This window comes from Brachypodium distachyon, chromosome 2, assembly GCF_000005505.3.
Source record: "Brachypodium distachyon strain Bd21 chromosome 2, Brachypodium_distachyon_v3.0, whole genome shotgun sequence".
NCBI classification, from domain to species: domain Eukaryota; kingdom Viridiplantae; phylum Streptophyta; class Magnoliopsida; order Poales; family Poaceae; genus Brachypodium; species Brachypodium distachyon.
This window is the reverse complement of record NC_016132.3, coordinates 55,324,422-55,339,396: the sequence shown is the minus strand read 5'-3', so window position 1 is coordinate 55,339,396 and position 14,975 is coordinate 55,324,422. Positions and strand designations below refer to the sequence as shown.

The 14,975-nt window shown below is 46.6% G+C and overlaps 3 protein-coding genes across 8 annotated transcripts; 2 read left to right on the top strand and 1 right to left on the bottom strand.

Moving 5' to 3' along the window:
• The first annotated feature begins 1,776 nt into the window (after positions 1-1,776).
• LOC104583360 (SH3 domain-containing protein C23A1.17) lies at positions 1,777-4,473 on the top strand. Its single transcript, XM_010235268.1, has 2 exons — positions 1,777-2,706; positions 4,462-4,473. Exons 1-2 carry the CDS (start codon positions 1,777-1,779, stop codon positions 4,471-4,473), a joined length of 942 nt encoding a protein of 313 aa, XP_010233570.1.
• LOC100833252 (DNA-directed RNA polymerase III subunit RPC4) lies at positions 3,912-6,767 on the top strand. 6 transcript variants are annotated; one of them, XR_730995.3, is made up of 10 exons: positions 3,912-4,060; positions 4,688-4,755; positions 4,846-4,910; positions 5,014-5,068; positions 5,181-5,220; positions 5,387-5,487; positions 5,605-5,653; positions 5,737-5,826; positions 5,919-6,173; positions 6,264-6,767. XR_730995.3 is itself a non-coding variant. In XM_010234372.3 (10 exons), the coding sequence occupies exons 2-10, from the start codon at positions 4,702-4,704 to the stop codon at positions 6,411-6,413; spliced, it is 864 nt and encodes a 287-aa protein (XP_010232674.1). In that variant the 5' UTR covers positions 3,915-4,060; positions 4,688-4,701; the 3' UTR covers positions 6,414-6,767. The 6 variants fall into 6 exon arrangements, 4 of the variants coding, with proteins under 4 accessions (XP_010232674.1, XP_003564813.1, XP_014754611.1 ...); XM_010234372.3 differs by having other exon boundaries at positions 3,915-4,060; positions 5,737-5,867; positions 5,955-6,173; XM_003564765.4 differs by having other exon boundaries at positions 3,916-4,056; positions 5,737-5,867; positions 5,955-6,173.
• A 426-nt stretch (positions 6,768-7,193) lies between these two features.
• On the bottom strand, positions 7,194-11,713 carry LOC100832940 (signal recognition particle subunit SRP72). Its single transcript, XM_003564764.4, has 6 exons — positions 11,508-11,713; positions 11,283-11,419; positions 9,762-10,141; positions 9,371-9,467; positions 8,972-9,259; positions 7,194-8,396 (listed from the first exon to the last, which is right to left on the bottom strand). Exons 1-6 carry the CDS (start codon positions 11,632-11,634, stop codon positions 7,428-7,430), a joined length of 1,998 nt encoding a protein of 665 aa, XP_003564812.1. The 5' UTR covers positions 11,635-11,713; the 3' UTR covers positions 7,194-7,427.
• Between the last annotated feature and the right edge of the window lie 3,262 nt (positions 11,714-14,975).

Below are 14,975 nucleotides of genomic sequence, written 5' to 3'. Positions count from 1 at the left end.
GACATTTAAGTCAATAGTGAGCAAACATACATGGACATCAACAATATATACCCAAAATAACTAAGAGGATGTCCTACGAGAAATGTTTCATGAGCCATGATTAAGAAGTCACAAAAGAAACGCTTCAGGAGCTGTGGTTAAAAGGATGAGGAAAATCGACAAATTCTTGTTTACATCAAGTGAATCCTGCGAGTACCTTCTTTTTCACATGGGCAAGGCTGGTCGGCCATGCCTACGCCAGCCTTCCGCCTTAGTGGGCCTTCACAGCTCGACCCATTTATATATGAGCCTAGGGGATGGGTACGGAGCAGGCCATTGGCCGCCTATAAACCTCTCCCTCTATTCGAAAAAAACCCTCTCCCTCCATCTGCCCCATCTCGCTGCCGAGGGCTCTAGCCCCCTTGCTCGAAAGAAATTCCTATGTAAGCAACGGCTAACTAGCGTCTCAATGGCGGACATGGTGTTTGTTTCAAGATGAAGCGATTCAAAGAAGTATCCGTCCTTCAATGTTTCATCATGTAATGAATCCGAATTTTACTTTGAAGAGAAAAATCCCATCTGATACAATGGAGGAAAAAATTGATCGATCAATGTGGACCGGTCCATAGTAGAGATCCACGTCCTTCCCACGGTGATAAAATACGGAAATGAGTAGCAACATATTAATTATGTTGTATTGTCAGCGGACGGATGTGGATGTTCTTAGATTAATATTGCAGTGTTGAAACTAAAGATGGTCTTAACTTTTTTTTTTAGGAAACACAGTACAGTACAGACGCATGAGCACCTCCAAGAGACTGAGCCACCGGCCGATCATCTTGATATTGACGAAGTCACCACAGTCCACAGACGCCTCGTAGTTGACGGATACGTCGCTCCTATTGAAAGGAGAAATCAGAAAATGCGAGCACCCATGTCAAGTGTGAGACTTGAACCTGGGTGGACTGGTTCCAACACAAAGAACCATCGCAAAGATGGTCTAACTTGATGGACAATTAGAGCGTCTCGTAGGATTTTCTTCCCCATCGCTCCGTGGCCACTCCTCCAACCCCATACCGCTGCCGAGCGCGCAAGCCCTGGAGCTTGTCTTCCTCCTCTCGCGAGCGTCTCCACCACAGGTTGATCTCCCCTTCGATTCTCTCTCTCGGCCATTTCCTCCCATCACCCAAGGAATTGATTCCGCCCTTTAGCTCCCCTTTCATCTCCTTTTAATCTGAACTGAGGCAGAAATTAGTTTTTTTTATAAAAACTGAGGCAGAAATTAAGGTAGGCCCTACTGGGTCCTCCGCCCGTGTTCACGTATCTTGATCGCCAAGAAAAAAAAACACAGCATGCCAGCTGTGAACCGTTGGATAAGAAAGAAGATGTGTTGTTTGTTGATTTGTTTGGCAAGTACAGCGATCTCTGGTGCCGATCCGCGTAATCCCGTTTAACCCGGACGTGATACTGTTTCCTTCCAAATTTCTGAGTCTCCGGGGGCCGTACGATCGACTCCGCTGAGTGGAGACACTGTTCGCTCATCTTTCCGCCACCGGGGATCAGTCCAGCGCGCGCACGCCGCCTCGCGCCATATAAAGAGACCTCCCACTAGTCACCCACCCCTCACCCCCCACAAGAACCCCATCCCACAACACTAGCCGCCTGCAGCGGGGCGAGACAGATCGATCAAACCCTAGCACTCCAATCTCTCTCCCTCTCTCCCACCGGCCACCGCCGCTCCCAAAGCCCTAGCAGTGTGTAGTGTTCTCGTTCCTGCTGCTCTCTTCCCCAGTGCCGATGTCTCACTCCAGTCCCCCACGCCGCAACCGCCGCCGCGACGACCTCGAGGAGGGCGAGATCGCCACCGACTCGGGCTCCGACAGCCCCCGCGACCACGACGACGACATGCGGCCGGAGATTCAGGGGGCCCGCCTGGAGCAGCAGGCGCCCGTGGTCGGCGGAGGCCAAGTAGATGCGCCGCCATCGCCCACGCCCTCGAGCGAGTACTGTGACTCGGACGGGACCGTCAGCGACATCGTCGTCGGCGCGCAGGGGCGGACACCGCACATGTTCCCCTGCCCCATCTGCTGGAGGGAGTTCGGGAGCGTCAGGGCGGTGAGCGGCCACATGAGGATGCACGAACCGCAGGAGCGCCAGGGGAGGCCGCGGCCGCGGGCGCCTGCGGTCGCCGGTGGCTGGGCCGTGAGGCGCAGACGCGGCTTCGTCGGCAGTGGCAGGTCTGCTTCCCCTGAGGAAGAGGAAGTGGTGGACTCCATGGCGATCGTGGTTGGGGAGGAGCCCGTCATGGACCCCGCGCCCATCGCCTTCGGCGTCGAGCCGGATGCCAACCCCAATGTCTCCACTGCCATCGCTGCCGCAGCAGCAGGGAATCCTCCCAATCCCAACAATGTCGCCGTGCACCCGTCCTGTTCGCCGCAATTCGTCGCCCACAACCAGTCCCCCGTGGCTGATCAGGCCGTCCTCAGCGCCCATCCTCAGCCTGCCGTGGCCCAAGGTGATCAGCCCGCCCCGGCGACGCCACCGCAATTCACCGCCCAGCAGCCCTCTCCGCCTCCTCCAGCTCGATCGCCGCCGGTCCGTGACGAGCAAGGCTGGTGGGTCTGCAAGCAGGAAGGGTGCGACAAGCGGTTCCACACGTACCAGGGGCTAGGCGGCCACATGGCCGGCCACAAGAACAGGCAGATGAGCGAGGCCGCCGCCGCGGGAGTCGGCGACGCGGGCGCCGCCGCGGGCGCAAGGCCGGCGAGGATGCACTCGTGCAACGTTTGCGGCCTAGTGTACGACGCGGGGACGAAGCTCGGCGGGCACAAGAGGAAGCACTACATGGGCAAGGTGATACCGAGGAAGCGCGCTGCTACAGAATCTTTGTCGGCGGGACAGCTCGCGGCGGCAGTGTCATCCGCCGTGCAAGCGTCCCAGGGGTCGACGATGGCCATGGAGGGGCCAGAGCTCCAGCTAGCACTGCCATCTGAGGCACCCGTGCCAGCGGCGAGCAGCATAAGGATTTTTGGCGTCACCATGACCCCGCACGTTCAGTCGCCAGCCGCCACTTCTTCCACCGTGATGGAAGCGGATCAGAGCTCAGGGGCGACGTCTACCAACACCCAGTAGTACGTAGATTGATTGGTTTGGATCGGATTGGATACTTGATTCAAATATCAACATTAGATTTGCTATTGCCAAAAGGAAAAATTAGATTTGCTAGGAAATAAACAGATACTGCTTGATACACTTTCATACACATGCCGCATCAGTTACTTTGTATCACCTTACATTCCATATAGTGTGAGCTTCAATTTCGTGCTCTAATTTTTTTAGAGAGGATTTTGTGCTCTGATTGGCATCAATGTGATACATACTCCGTCACATATGCATACCGCATTACTACTTCACCTGCCATATGTATCTCGGTTTTATCCTATCAGTTTATCTTGTGAGTATCTCAGTTGCATCTTCTACTACGTGCATCTTTGAAATTTAATTTAATTAGAAGTACTGTTTTTTTAACTCATTTAATTAGTACTGTTAATTCAACATGCGCATCTGGGTGCAAGAAAAAGCCAGACCAGCTAGTTGACAGCTACGCCGGTCGCTGGCCCCAAGGACCCACTTGGCAGGAACTCCCGTCATCCTTTCGCTCCCCGCTGCTGCGGACTTCACGCATAGACAAGTCCGGCACCACCGCGCGTTAAATCCCCTGGATCGTCTATAACTACCCCAACAAACGCCAGGTTTGCATCTTGCACGTTAGCCTACACGTGTCCTACCCGTTAGAAATTCCTGTGGCCGCGCACCGTGTACCCCGAAGAAACGGCCTCACCCGATCCTTCCGCTGGCCTTTCTCCACCTCGGTCACTCGGTGTGTGGACGGGGTCCACGGTTTGCTTCTCACTGGAACATGGGGCCCAGACCTTCGATCCACTGGATACCAATGTTTCACCAGCTTTCCCCGGAAACGTCTCCTAGTCCAAGAGGAGCAGCAAGCGTAGCGACGCAGCTCCGGGGAGCAGCCGTTTATCCAGAGCGGGAGATCTCGAGCTCTCGTCCCCGCACTTGGTAGGTGAGCGAGGAATTTCTGCGCTAGGTATGTGCGCTTGTGAGCGGGGAATTTTTTTAGAATTATGCTTGGGCGAGCTGCGGATTCTGTTCGTTTGGTTTCACTTGCTGCATGCGCGAGCCGAAGGACGAATCGGAGAGCTAGCCAGATGAGTTTGAGCTTCCGTTGAGCCCGCGTGGTTTGCTCGTTATGCCTTGTGTTCTTTTGCCTCGATTCCGTTTCTTTGCTTGCTTCTACTGACCAGTTAGGTAGGGTCAGTTATTGAGGGTTTTTTTGGGGGTTCCTCCCCTTTTCTGTGCCTCGAATTTCTTATGCCTTTCCTCTCGGAGAATAGCGTGTCTGTATTTTTGGAAGTGTTTGGCCACAAGTGTGAATCTGGGCTCTCTTTGTTTGCATTTCTACAGCTAGAATTTTAGCTGCATAGCAAGAACAGCAAGAGCTCTGACACGGTGACACCACTAGGTTTCAGAGAACTTGGCCGATAAGACGTAGAGTAGGCTAAGTAACCGTGGCTGATTGTTAGTATCCTGTCAAAAGTTGGTCAGTTATGAGTTGAATGAAAAACATGCATCTTCTGTAGTGACCATCCATGACCGCACTGAGCAAGTCCACATGTTATTCTCTTGATAGGGAGCAAGCAGAAAATGGATGCAGGTGGTACCTCAAAGAGCGGCCGTCCAGGTCGTCGTCCTAAGATGGTGAACTCTCCGATTGCTTTTTCTTGTATTGTTGGTGAATTTCCAAGAAGAGATTGGCGTTCGTCTAATTCTTGTTCTTGAATTTAATAGCCACCGAAGCTGAAGTTCAAACCCAAAGTACCAGTACGGAAAGTGAAAAAATCAACTGCAGAAAAGTACAGTAATCCTTGACTTGAGCTGCTAATAATATCCAACTCCCAAACTTGTGCACCTAGCGTGTTAGAAATTTTCATTGGGAAGCATATTCTGCTTTTTCAGGCCACAACTGGAAGAGACACTACCAATTGATGAAGAATTAATGAAGAGACTGAGGGTAATTGATTATTCTGTTGTCATGTCTTGGGATAACGGTCAGATTTTACTCAGGACAAAGTTGTTCCATTCTTTATAGGTCTGATTGTTTGTTTGTTCTTACTTCTTTTCAGACTGGTCGAGGAGATGCAAAAACTTTGTCAGCTATAAAAGGTTGGTCTGGATTTATTGACTGCTACGTGTATACTTACATATAATTATAAGGCAAGGCAAGGAGTTTTGTAATTAAATCAGCACAACACGTATAAGACAAGCATTTCATCAGTAATCTTTCTTAAACATGTGAGAGTCTATAATACTCTTTGTTTGCTATTCACAGAGGAGAACTCGGCAGCACAGAGTTCCCACCCAATGCCTTCTCCTGAAACTGGCTTTAGCTTACCACTGACACAGTCAGGAGGGCAGAAGCAAGTTCAACCAGTGAGTTCACCAAATATATATCCGGTTCAACCTTACTATTTTAGAAAGCATGCAATTTCTTTTTCATAACAGACACATGGCTTGTAATATGTCCCCTATTTCTATTTGTTATTGCAGAAGAAGGCACTTCAAATCCCTAGATCCTTTCCTGTTGCTGCCAATCCAGGTGAATTTGAGACTTCATTAGTTCCAACTATTTTACCAAAACATTCCACTAGGAATATTCATGGAATGACCAACTGGTGTTAGAAATGTTCTACGATGATGAGGACGAAGAAGACGATGACGAGGATGAGGACAATGTTGAGTTGCAGGAAAATCAGCCAAGCTCATCTGAATGTGAATCTTCCATCCATCCAGCAAAAGAGCTGAATTTGCTCGTATGAATCTCTGAGCCAGTGAGCCCTACAAAATTACCTCTGTATTTGCAGGCAATTCTGTAATATCTTCACAATTTGGAACAACAGGAACAAGACAACAAAACAAGAATGTTCTTATTCAAATTGCCGAAATATCTTCCTTTGCCAAGAATATCATCCACTGTAGTTCAAAGGAATGGAAAGGCCATTATCAAGGAGACAAAAGAAGGGCACAATCTCAATGATTTGCCAGGAGGGTATATGGGCAAAATGCTGGTATACAAGAGCGGGAAGATCAAGATGAAGTTGGGGGATACCATGTTTGATGTTAGTTCATCCCTTCGTCATTTGTTTCATCACAATTTAGCAAGATTTCAATATGAATGGGTGCTCACAGCTTAGGTTCTTCCATTGCAGGTGAACTCAGGGACGGAATGCGGGATGTCACAGCATGCAGTAGCTATCAACACCAGGGAGAAACATTGTTGCCCACTTGGTGAGATCGAGAATCGGCATGTTGTGGTGACGCCAGATGTTGACTCTCTGTTAAATGACAATAGGGATTAGCTGTAAATTGTCAAATGATCAGTCTGTTAGATGAACAGTTGTAGTAGCTTGGCAAATGTGTGTGCATATGCTAGAACTGTGCATTTTAATCATGATACAAGGTAAAGCTATTGCTCTAGTGGCACTTGTACAATAGTAGTGTAGAACTAATTGCTGCTTGTAGTCGATGAGTGCTCAGTGAGGTGTTGATGTTGTAGCTTAACCATTACAGTAGAAGGAGCATGGATATCAATATTATTTGAATCCAATTTTAATATTGTACATGCATGCAAAGGTGTATTTCTTGTCCTTACAAGATCAAAAACAATGTTGCGGAAGCCAGAGAAGAACTTATATGGCCAGCTCTTCAATCAAGTTGATCGTCTAGTGTTGTTCTTCCTTGTCCTTTTTCTTTTGTTTTGTAAACTTATTTCCTGCTCTGCCTTACTGATAACTGAAGCTCTAAGATAGCATTTTGAGATGTATGCTTATGTCTTTTGTACGTGTCGCTGATGTGAAGAATGACGACGAAGTAAGAGCGAGGTCGTGGAGATGAACTCCGTATGTTATCTAGCGTCCTGGAATGTGTTGGAGCGCTGCAGCCACTCCGTATGTTATCTACCGTCCTGAAATGTGCAAGAGCGCTGCAGCCCGAGTACAGCCACGTAGTAACCCTTATGCAAAGAAGTGGAAAGCAAATACGTAAAGTCCCTTCGCAAGAGGGAAATTTTGGTCTGATATGTATCATCTCAACAAGCCCTGGAGAGGCCTGGTTCAGTTATTTTCAAACGCAGCCACAAGTAAATAACTAAGCTATGAACATGTAATAAACTGAAGTTCAACCAGATATGCCATACTATCACTGCCACGGTTTAACAAAATTTGCCAGTCTAGACACTTTGAGTCTCCATGAATATGATTCTGAAGGCGAGGGCGGAGGGCAACTGAATGCAAATAACACAAAAATTGCAAGTCAAGATACTAAATGAACAGTGACCTTTGTATTGTCAATTTGTGATGTAACAAATTTGTCATCTAAGACCTCGACTTTTTCTTCCGTGACTTGCTGGAGGCCTTCGGTTGTTCTGGAGCTTTCGCCGAGGTGGTGGCATGGCTTGCTTTCGAGGAGGCACCACCGGCATTGGCAGCAGATGGATCATGCTTCTCTCTAGTCACGGCACCCTGAGCACCTCTGACCTGAGCCCTCTTATCCTTCCTCTTAGGGCGGTAACTCGACCTCTCCCTCTTGGGCAGCCATCTCTCAGGATCTGGCGGTGGCCCTGGGTTCGCTGGATCAAAGCTTTTCGGATACTTAGGCTTCCTCTTCCTCTTCTTTGCCTTTTGCTTCTTCACTTCCTCGGGAACTTCCACCTTCATGGCTTGGTCTACATGTCTTGCACCAGATGTCTTCTCCAGGCTCTCTGCATTAATTCCCTTAAGACCGGGCAATGGTTTCAGCTTCTTCTCATATTGCTCAGCTTTCTCAAGGTCTGTGCGTGCTGAAGTTGCCACCAACCCAGCCAACGCTTCAGTGCTTCCGGAACTTTTTACAAGTTCCTCATACAGTTGACAGGCCTCTTCATCACGCCCATGATTGAGCTTAAATGTAGCAGCCTCCCGCATGAACACACCTAACTTGTTATCCTCAGTCATGGCGTTCTTCCACCACTTGATAGCAGAATCAAGTACAGAAGAGGCTCCATTAGGGTCATTTAGGCGCTCTTTTAGGGCTACTAGTGTAGCAACCGTAGCAGGCATGTGCTGGATATCAGGTATCTTAGACAATGAGTCGGCAGCAATCTGAAAATGGTTGGTATTGGCAGCAATCTGGGCAAGTGCCAGGAGGGCTCCTTTAGAATTCTCAGGATGCTTTTCAGCATAGCGGCTAAGAACTTCTTCAGCTTTCTGGACCTTCTTTTCTCTCACATGAACTGCAGCTTGAAGTAAAACAGGGAAAATACTGTCTCGAAACATACCAAGCAGTCCACTGACCAACTCATGCGCCTGAAATAGCATTTTCACTGTCTATCAGTGTCCAATAAAACAAAATGCGAGCAATAGAGGAGATATTAGTGGCTGGAGCATGATACTTTCCAACGAAATTAAACCACAATGTAAGTGCCCGGCTGTATATTTCTAAAAACGGATGACTCATGAATGAAAGGAGACGATCATAATCATACTCATACTCATTTTCCTAACAAATGGCCAGATCTTGTAATTGAATCGGCACCCCTCATACGGTAATCACAACAGTAAATAAGAATATATGAACTGAAACATTGTAATTTGTAGGGCTTATCCTTGCTAAAGATGGGTTAGAGGCCCAGGGTGTCCAACAGTTTATCAAACAATTGTGAGTCAAAAGAAACCGATTCATGTGGCTTATGCCTACCAGGTAAAATTCATAAGCTTACTACAAGGATATAAAAGTGTCGGAAGTACAGCACAAAAGTTTAGCAGCGGAATGATGCAAACAATAACACAGCAAAACAAAAATAAATACAGAATTGGTATGTCTCTGACTAAAACTAAAGAAAAAGAGAAAGCAGGAAATGGATCAACTATCCAATGCAAACCTGATCAATTTTATTTGCATGGAGGAGCAAAAGAACGCGAGCAGAATACAGCGCTTCTTTCTGTCTTAGAGATAACTTGAATTCAAGGCTTTCAATAAGTTGTGGCTGGTTTGGAGCTGTAGATTTCTCAACAAGCCGGTCAAGCTTCCTCAAGCCATCGGCAACATCCTTTGTACCTTTTAATGAAATAAGGTTGGTTGTTGCCACAGCAAGTGATGAGGGATCTCCTGATTTCTTGTTTGTCATGTTAGCATACGTTTCCATAGCTTCTTGAGTCTGTCCTTGTAGCTGAAAATGTAGATACAAAAGTCAATACATTGTAACTGAAAATGCAAACAGAAAAGTAAATATATTTCAACAAAGCTTCAATGACAAGAGAGCAAGACCAGATTCCGGTACCTGCTGTACATAAGCAAGCTGAGCAGACACAGGAGCTAGTTCGTATTCTATCTCATCTTCTGCATAATCTTCCACCATGAGCTCCTCTTTCCCGATTCTGCAGAAAAAATTAAGAAATTATAATCTAGCTAACCCTAGCCACTAAATATACTGGCCAGTGGTGTGTCTGATCTTGCATAATTTTCCTAGTTGAGCAGCCTATCCATAAATAGAATATCTGAAATTTTGGGAAAGAGTGAAACTACTGAACCAATGAACTAATTTGTCCTCTACCGATTATCAAGCGTCTAATATTCAAATGAGAGTGGCCAGCTACATTGAATGGATTATACCAGTTCAATAAACTGAAAGTAAGCATTCATTTGAGTCATCAGTTCACAAACGAAATCACCTTTTCGCCAAGTCCAGCTGCTCTTTAGCTTCTGAATACTTCTTAATTTCTATCAAGGTGCAAGCAGAATTATATGCAAGCTCAAAGCTCCGAGCATCTCTGAGTGCTCTGGTGGTAAGATCTGTCTTTTGCGCCTTCATGGTAGACTGTACTTCAGAAGCCCTCCCCGCAGCAACCAGAGCAGCAATGATATTTATCTTTAAATCCATTGACTCGATCTTATATTTCTGAAGCTTCTCGTAGCTATTCAAGCAATCATTCATTCTTCCTAGTCGATAGCAAATCTGGGATTCTAGCTGGAGAACAGCAGCGGTTTCTTCCTGGCCCTTCAATATCTCCAGAGCTTCTTGCAATTTATTTTGTCTGTAGTAGCAGTATGCCTGAATATAGATAAAAGTAGTACTTAATAAAACTGTACATGTTATTCTTTTATTGACAGGAAATGAAATGTCTTGGATAACATTTTATAAAACAACCAAAAAGAAGAAAAAAGTGGGAAGGAACCTAGAAAAATGCCAATCATCAGCTGTAATAGAGAATTGAGTGATCTTCGTTCATCAACCAGTGTACTGCTATCATACAGGATCCTGAGTCCTGACTGTGTCTAAATACTACTCCCTCCGATTCATATTAATTGTCTCAAATTTGCCCAGATATGGATGTATCTATGCCTAAAAAGCGTATAGATACATGTAATATTTCGACAATTGATATGGATCGGAGGGAGTAGCTATCAACCAGGGTGTCTGCTTGGCATTGGTAAGTAGAACATAGTCACCTAATGCTTCACACAAGTACTACAGGTCATACGGACATATGCAATGTAACTAGCCAATGATAATAACAAGATTTTAAGCTGGATGGCATCTATGTTTAAGGCCCCAGAGGCTATATTTACACTACCATATTTGATCTAAGGAATAGTTTACAGCCGCTCAGTATCAGAACGAACAAAGAAATATAATATAAGAAAATGTGTACAACTGCATGATGGACTCTTGCGCTCTCTGGAACTTCAAATTCTATAATTTAAGTTAGAGCAACATACTGAAAACTAGACACTTTGTAAAATATATTTGGCTTGCATAGCTATAGGTTCTTCCCGGTATTCAGTAAAGGACGGGTTAGACTTCACCTTTCCTCCCCTCAATCTATTCCTCCAAGGCTCAAACTGTATGCATCACATTTTACAAGTGCACTCTGATTCTGTCAGCATTTGGCAATCATGCGGGTGCACAAACCTCTATAGCAAAATTCGCTGTGCGATGTCTGGAGAAAAAAATGTATGCAGGTGCAAGCATCGTGGCTTGCAGAAAAATCGAAGGTGATAGGGTACTAGAAAAATCCCATCAGTCATCACTCAGATCACCAGATTTTACCTTACGGCATAGGCACGAACAGATCTGACCACCCCTAGATCCGAAAACCGCAGCCTACTGATTACTGACCCACAAAGGCATGGAAACCAAGTAAACATAAAGATCCACCGCACGAGTATATAAACGGATCCGCTTGCATCACCTTGTAGAAGCTGAGGTCGATGGGGAGGCGCTCGGCGGCGCGGATCGCGGCGAGCGCCTTGTCCATAGCGTCGGACTTGATGTGCGCGACCACCTTGCATCGCAATGCATCCTCGTCTCCCGGCGCAGCCGCGAGAACTGCAGAATTAACCGCCGTGTTAGTGCGTATTGGTTAGGGCCGAACGCCGGAGGCGTGTAGAAGAAGTAGGAGGTGTGGGTGCTTGACCTTGGTCGGCGACCTTGACGGCCTGGGGGAACTCGCCGGCCTCGATGTGGCGGTGGAGCGCCGTGAACAGGTCCTCCACGGCAACCGGCTCGGCGGCGGCGGCCGCCGCCTTCGATTTGGGCGGCATCGGGACACGGGAGGTGGTTCGGAAGGGGGAGGAGACAGCTCAGGACACGAGGACTGCGAGGAAAAACCCCGTTCAGCTGGGCTGTTTCTTTTCCCCGAATCCGTCCTTTCATCTTCGAGTAGAATCCGCTTCTATTTTTCTCTCTTTTTTTACCTGCTTATTTACCTTTGGTCTGCGTACATGGTTCCAAAGAACCAAATGTTGTTGCCGATGAATCAACTGTCGTCTATTGATGAATGAAATTATTATTTATACAAACCAAACACATGAATTATAAATCTCCACTGATTTGTATGTATGAGTTGGTTTCACAAATCTGTTAGAATATTTTCTATAGTGGAAGCATCTCATTTAATTCCACTTTGTTTTATCCTACAAACCAAACACATCCAGAACGAACGGGACAAACAAAGCATCTATCTCTCGTACTATCCACTTTGATAGTTAGCTCTCGATGAAATTATAATATCTACCCAATCTACCTTCCCTTAATGTCTCCGAAGTATATGTTTATTCTATCTCAAAACAATTGAAATTAAATCATCCATCTCCTCCCGCACATCTTGTTTTCCAGTCATGACACTACGTCCACCATCCTCATGTCTCCTCTGCAACCCCTTCGCATTTGCATCCGGTTGTGCGTCCTAGGGTTTGCCATGTAAACCATCACTTCACAGTCGTCCAATATTGGCCCTATGCATGCTCTTTCATCGATGAACGACTTCAATCCACTATGGAGATTTCAAATCTCAATTGTTTTGTGTGTTGATTTTGTAAGAAAAGATACTTCAAACTTGTGGAAGTTAGCTTTCAATTTCCTCACAGTTCCGTTTACCATTCTGAACGGTTTTTGTTGTGTGAAAGTAGACGCACGGAAGTTCACTGAGGTTCTTTGGAACTTCGAAAGGAGTAAGTTAAAAGCTAGGTTTAGAATTTCTCTAAATTTTCACTTTCCAAAAGAATGGTTAAATTTCGGTGCTAACTTTTTGGAAGCCTACATTAGATTTTTTTTAATTAAAAATAGGGAAACCGGTGTCACTAGTTTTTAAGCAAACTTTCATACTCCCTCCGTCCAACAAAAAATGTGTCTCAAGTTTGTCGAAATTTGAATGTATCTAGACATGACTTAGCGTATAAATGTATTCAAATTTAGTCAAAGTTGAGACATGCATCTTTTTTGTTGCACGAAGGAAGTATATATTTTTAAAAGATGGATTACTTTTGTAAATATCTCGTCATTTCTCTATGTGTATCCATCTCGGTGTGGTTATCCGGGCCTCCAGAGGTCTGTATTGTTTTCTAGATGTAATGGACCTGAAACAGGGGTAAAGGATTACCAAAACAGCAATCCAATGAAGCTTTCGGCCATCGGGAAAAAGTTACGGCTCCGAGTTTTACACCGGTTTTAGGCCTGAAAACGGGCTTCCAATCGGGCCCTTAGCGTCTTTTTTTTCTGAGTGTACAGACGCGGCCAGTTCATCAGCGACCACAACCAGTCTTTCAGGAAGGGAGGCAATCAGGCAAGTGAGCCGCGCTGAGATTGCCTCCCCATGGCCCATGTCGATGGCCCACATATCTTGGGGAGATGACGAGTGTATTCTGATGGCCCGGCCCTCGAGCAACAGACCGACTACTCCACGGGCCTGCCCAGAAATTGCGGGCCCAGCATCCTCCTTTTCGAACATGGACGCAGGCGGCAGGCCGTAACAATATCGAACCGAACTTTCGACGTGCCAACGCATACTGCAGACTGCTTTGCCACGAACCGGCGGCGGAGTCCACAGGTTTCTCCACCGGCGGTCAACATCGACCTCCTTCTCGAGGCCAGGCAGAGAATTCTCTTCCACTTCGCACCTTTTGACGGACGCTGTTGAACGACATGGAGATGGAGTCCCTTGAGTCTTCAGACGCCATGCACGCACTCAATCCAAAAACTTTCTACGGAATTCTCAACTAACTAAAGTGAGCCGTCAAGAATTCGACAAGATCCGGCGCCGGAAAACATATGCCGATGAAAGCAAAATCTCGAGCTACCCATTTTCGGGAGCTGCAGGTTCACCTTCAGGGTTTAATCCAGCTAGCTGCTTTGCGTTAGGTGGCCGGTCTATCGTGCGGCGGCGTGCCAGCTCGTTAAACCGGGCACCCAAAACATGAGAACGGCATGCGGTTTTCTTTTTTCCGGGTAGAAGAAGCGTGACTGCCAAATCTCGGTCAATTGGCCTATACGGCTGGTGCTTGATCGGATGGCAACGGCAACTTCCTCTTAAATTCTTGCACGTTAGTTGCGGGGAGCAGCCATCATCAGCTAGCCAGGCAGCTTCCTGACCGATGGAGTATATGTTTTCTAAATTTCTGTTAATTAACGTTGTTTCTCGGCGTTATCTGGATGCGTAGGTAGATGCCTCGCTGCCAAGTCCGTCTTCAGAGTCCAGACTACTACAACCGATGTGGAAATTATTGCACCAATCAGTCCAAAACAAGTGTATTGATCAAGGGGAAATGACGCAACATGTGCCTGAAAATCCCTGCCGAAAAAATGGAGACGATCAGAGAGGTCGGATAATCTCGTTTCAGTTAGCATCACCCATTGCTGCTGCGATGGAAACCCCACGGTGTTCGTCTTCCGTCTTGACCTGTTCGTGGAGAACCGGTCCATAGATTCCCAGACATGGCTCAATTATTTGGTTTTATGGAAGCAGTCTGTTCTAATTTTCTTGGCAAAAATGGGTTAGGTGACCTGCCCGGTCAAGTTATCTCTGAAGAAAGCGCGACAGGTTTATAACGAAGCTTTCCAGTGAGGTGATCATGCAAAAGGCATGTGAGACCAGACTGTATTTAGAGCAACTCTAGTAGATACCGAATACATTTCATAACGAAATGTTTTTTTGACCTGTTGGGGCCTCGTTTGGACCTAGAATTTGAAGGCACTTTTTGCAACAATTCCACATAATTCACGGAGGATTTTTGTGTTTCAGATAGTACAAGACTCTGGAAAGACTTCTCATGGAATTTCTGCGTTTCAGACGAGTGCCATGCATGCCCGCCTATTACTGCTGAACCGTTCTATATGGTGTCCGCGTGTTCGATGCACATACTTGCCGTGGCAAATCAAGCCTCCCTTCAGTTCCAGCTCGGCAGCACGTCACCGGTTCTCGCAGATCAGGACGTCAGAGCAGCAATAGTTCGCGTATTTGTCAGGCTGATAGCCAATTGACCGATTTTTAAATCTTATCAGGTGTTTCAATCTTATCCAACGACATGGTCCGAGTTTGTTTAAATCGCGAGACCGCCGTAGCAGCCAGCATTTTCATCAATCCAAGCAGTTTTCACGTGATTGTTGC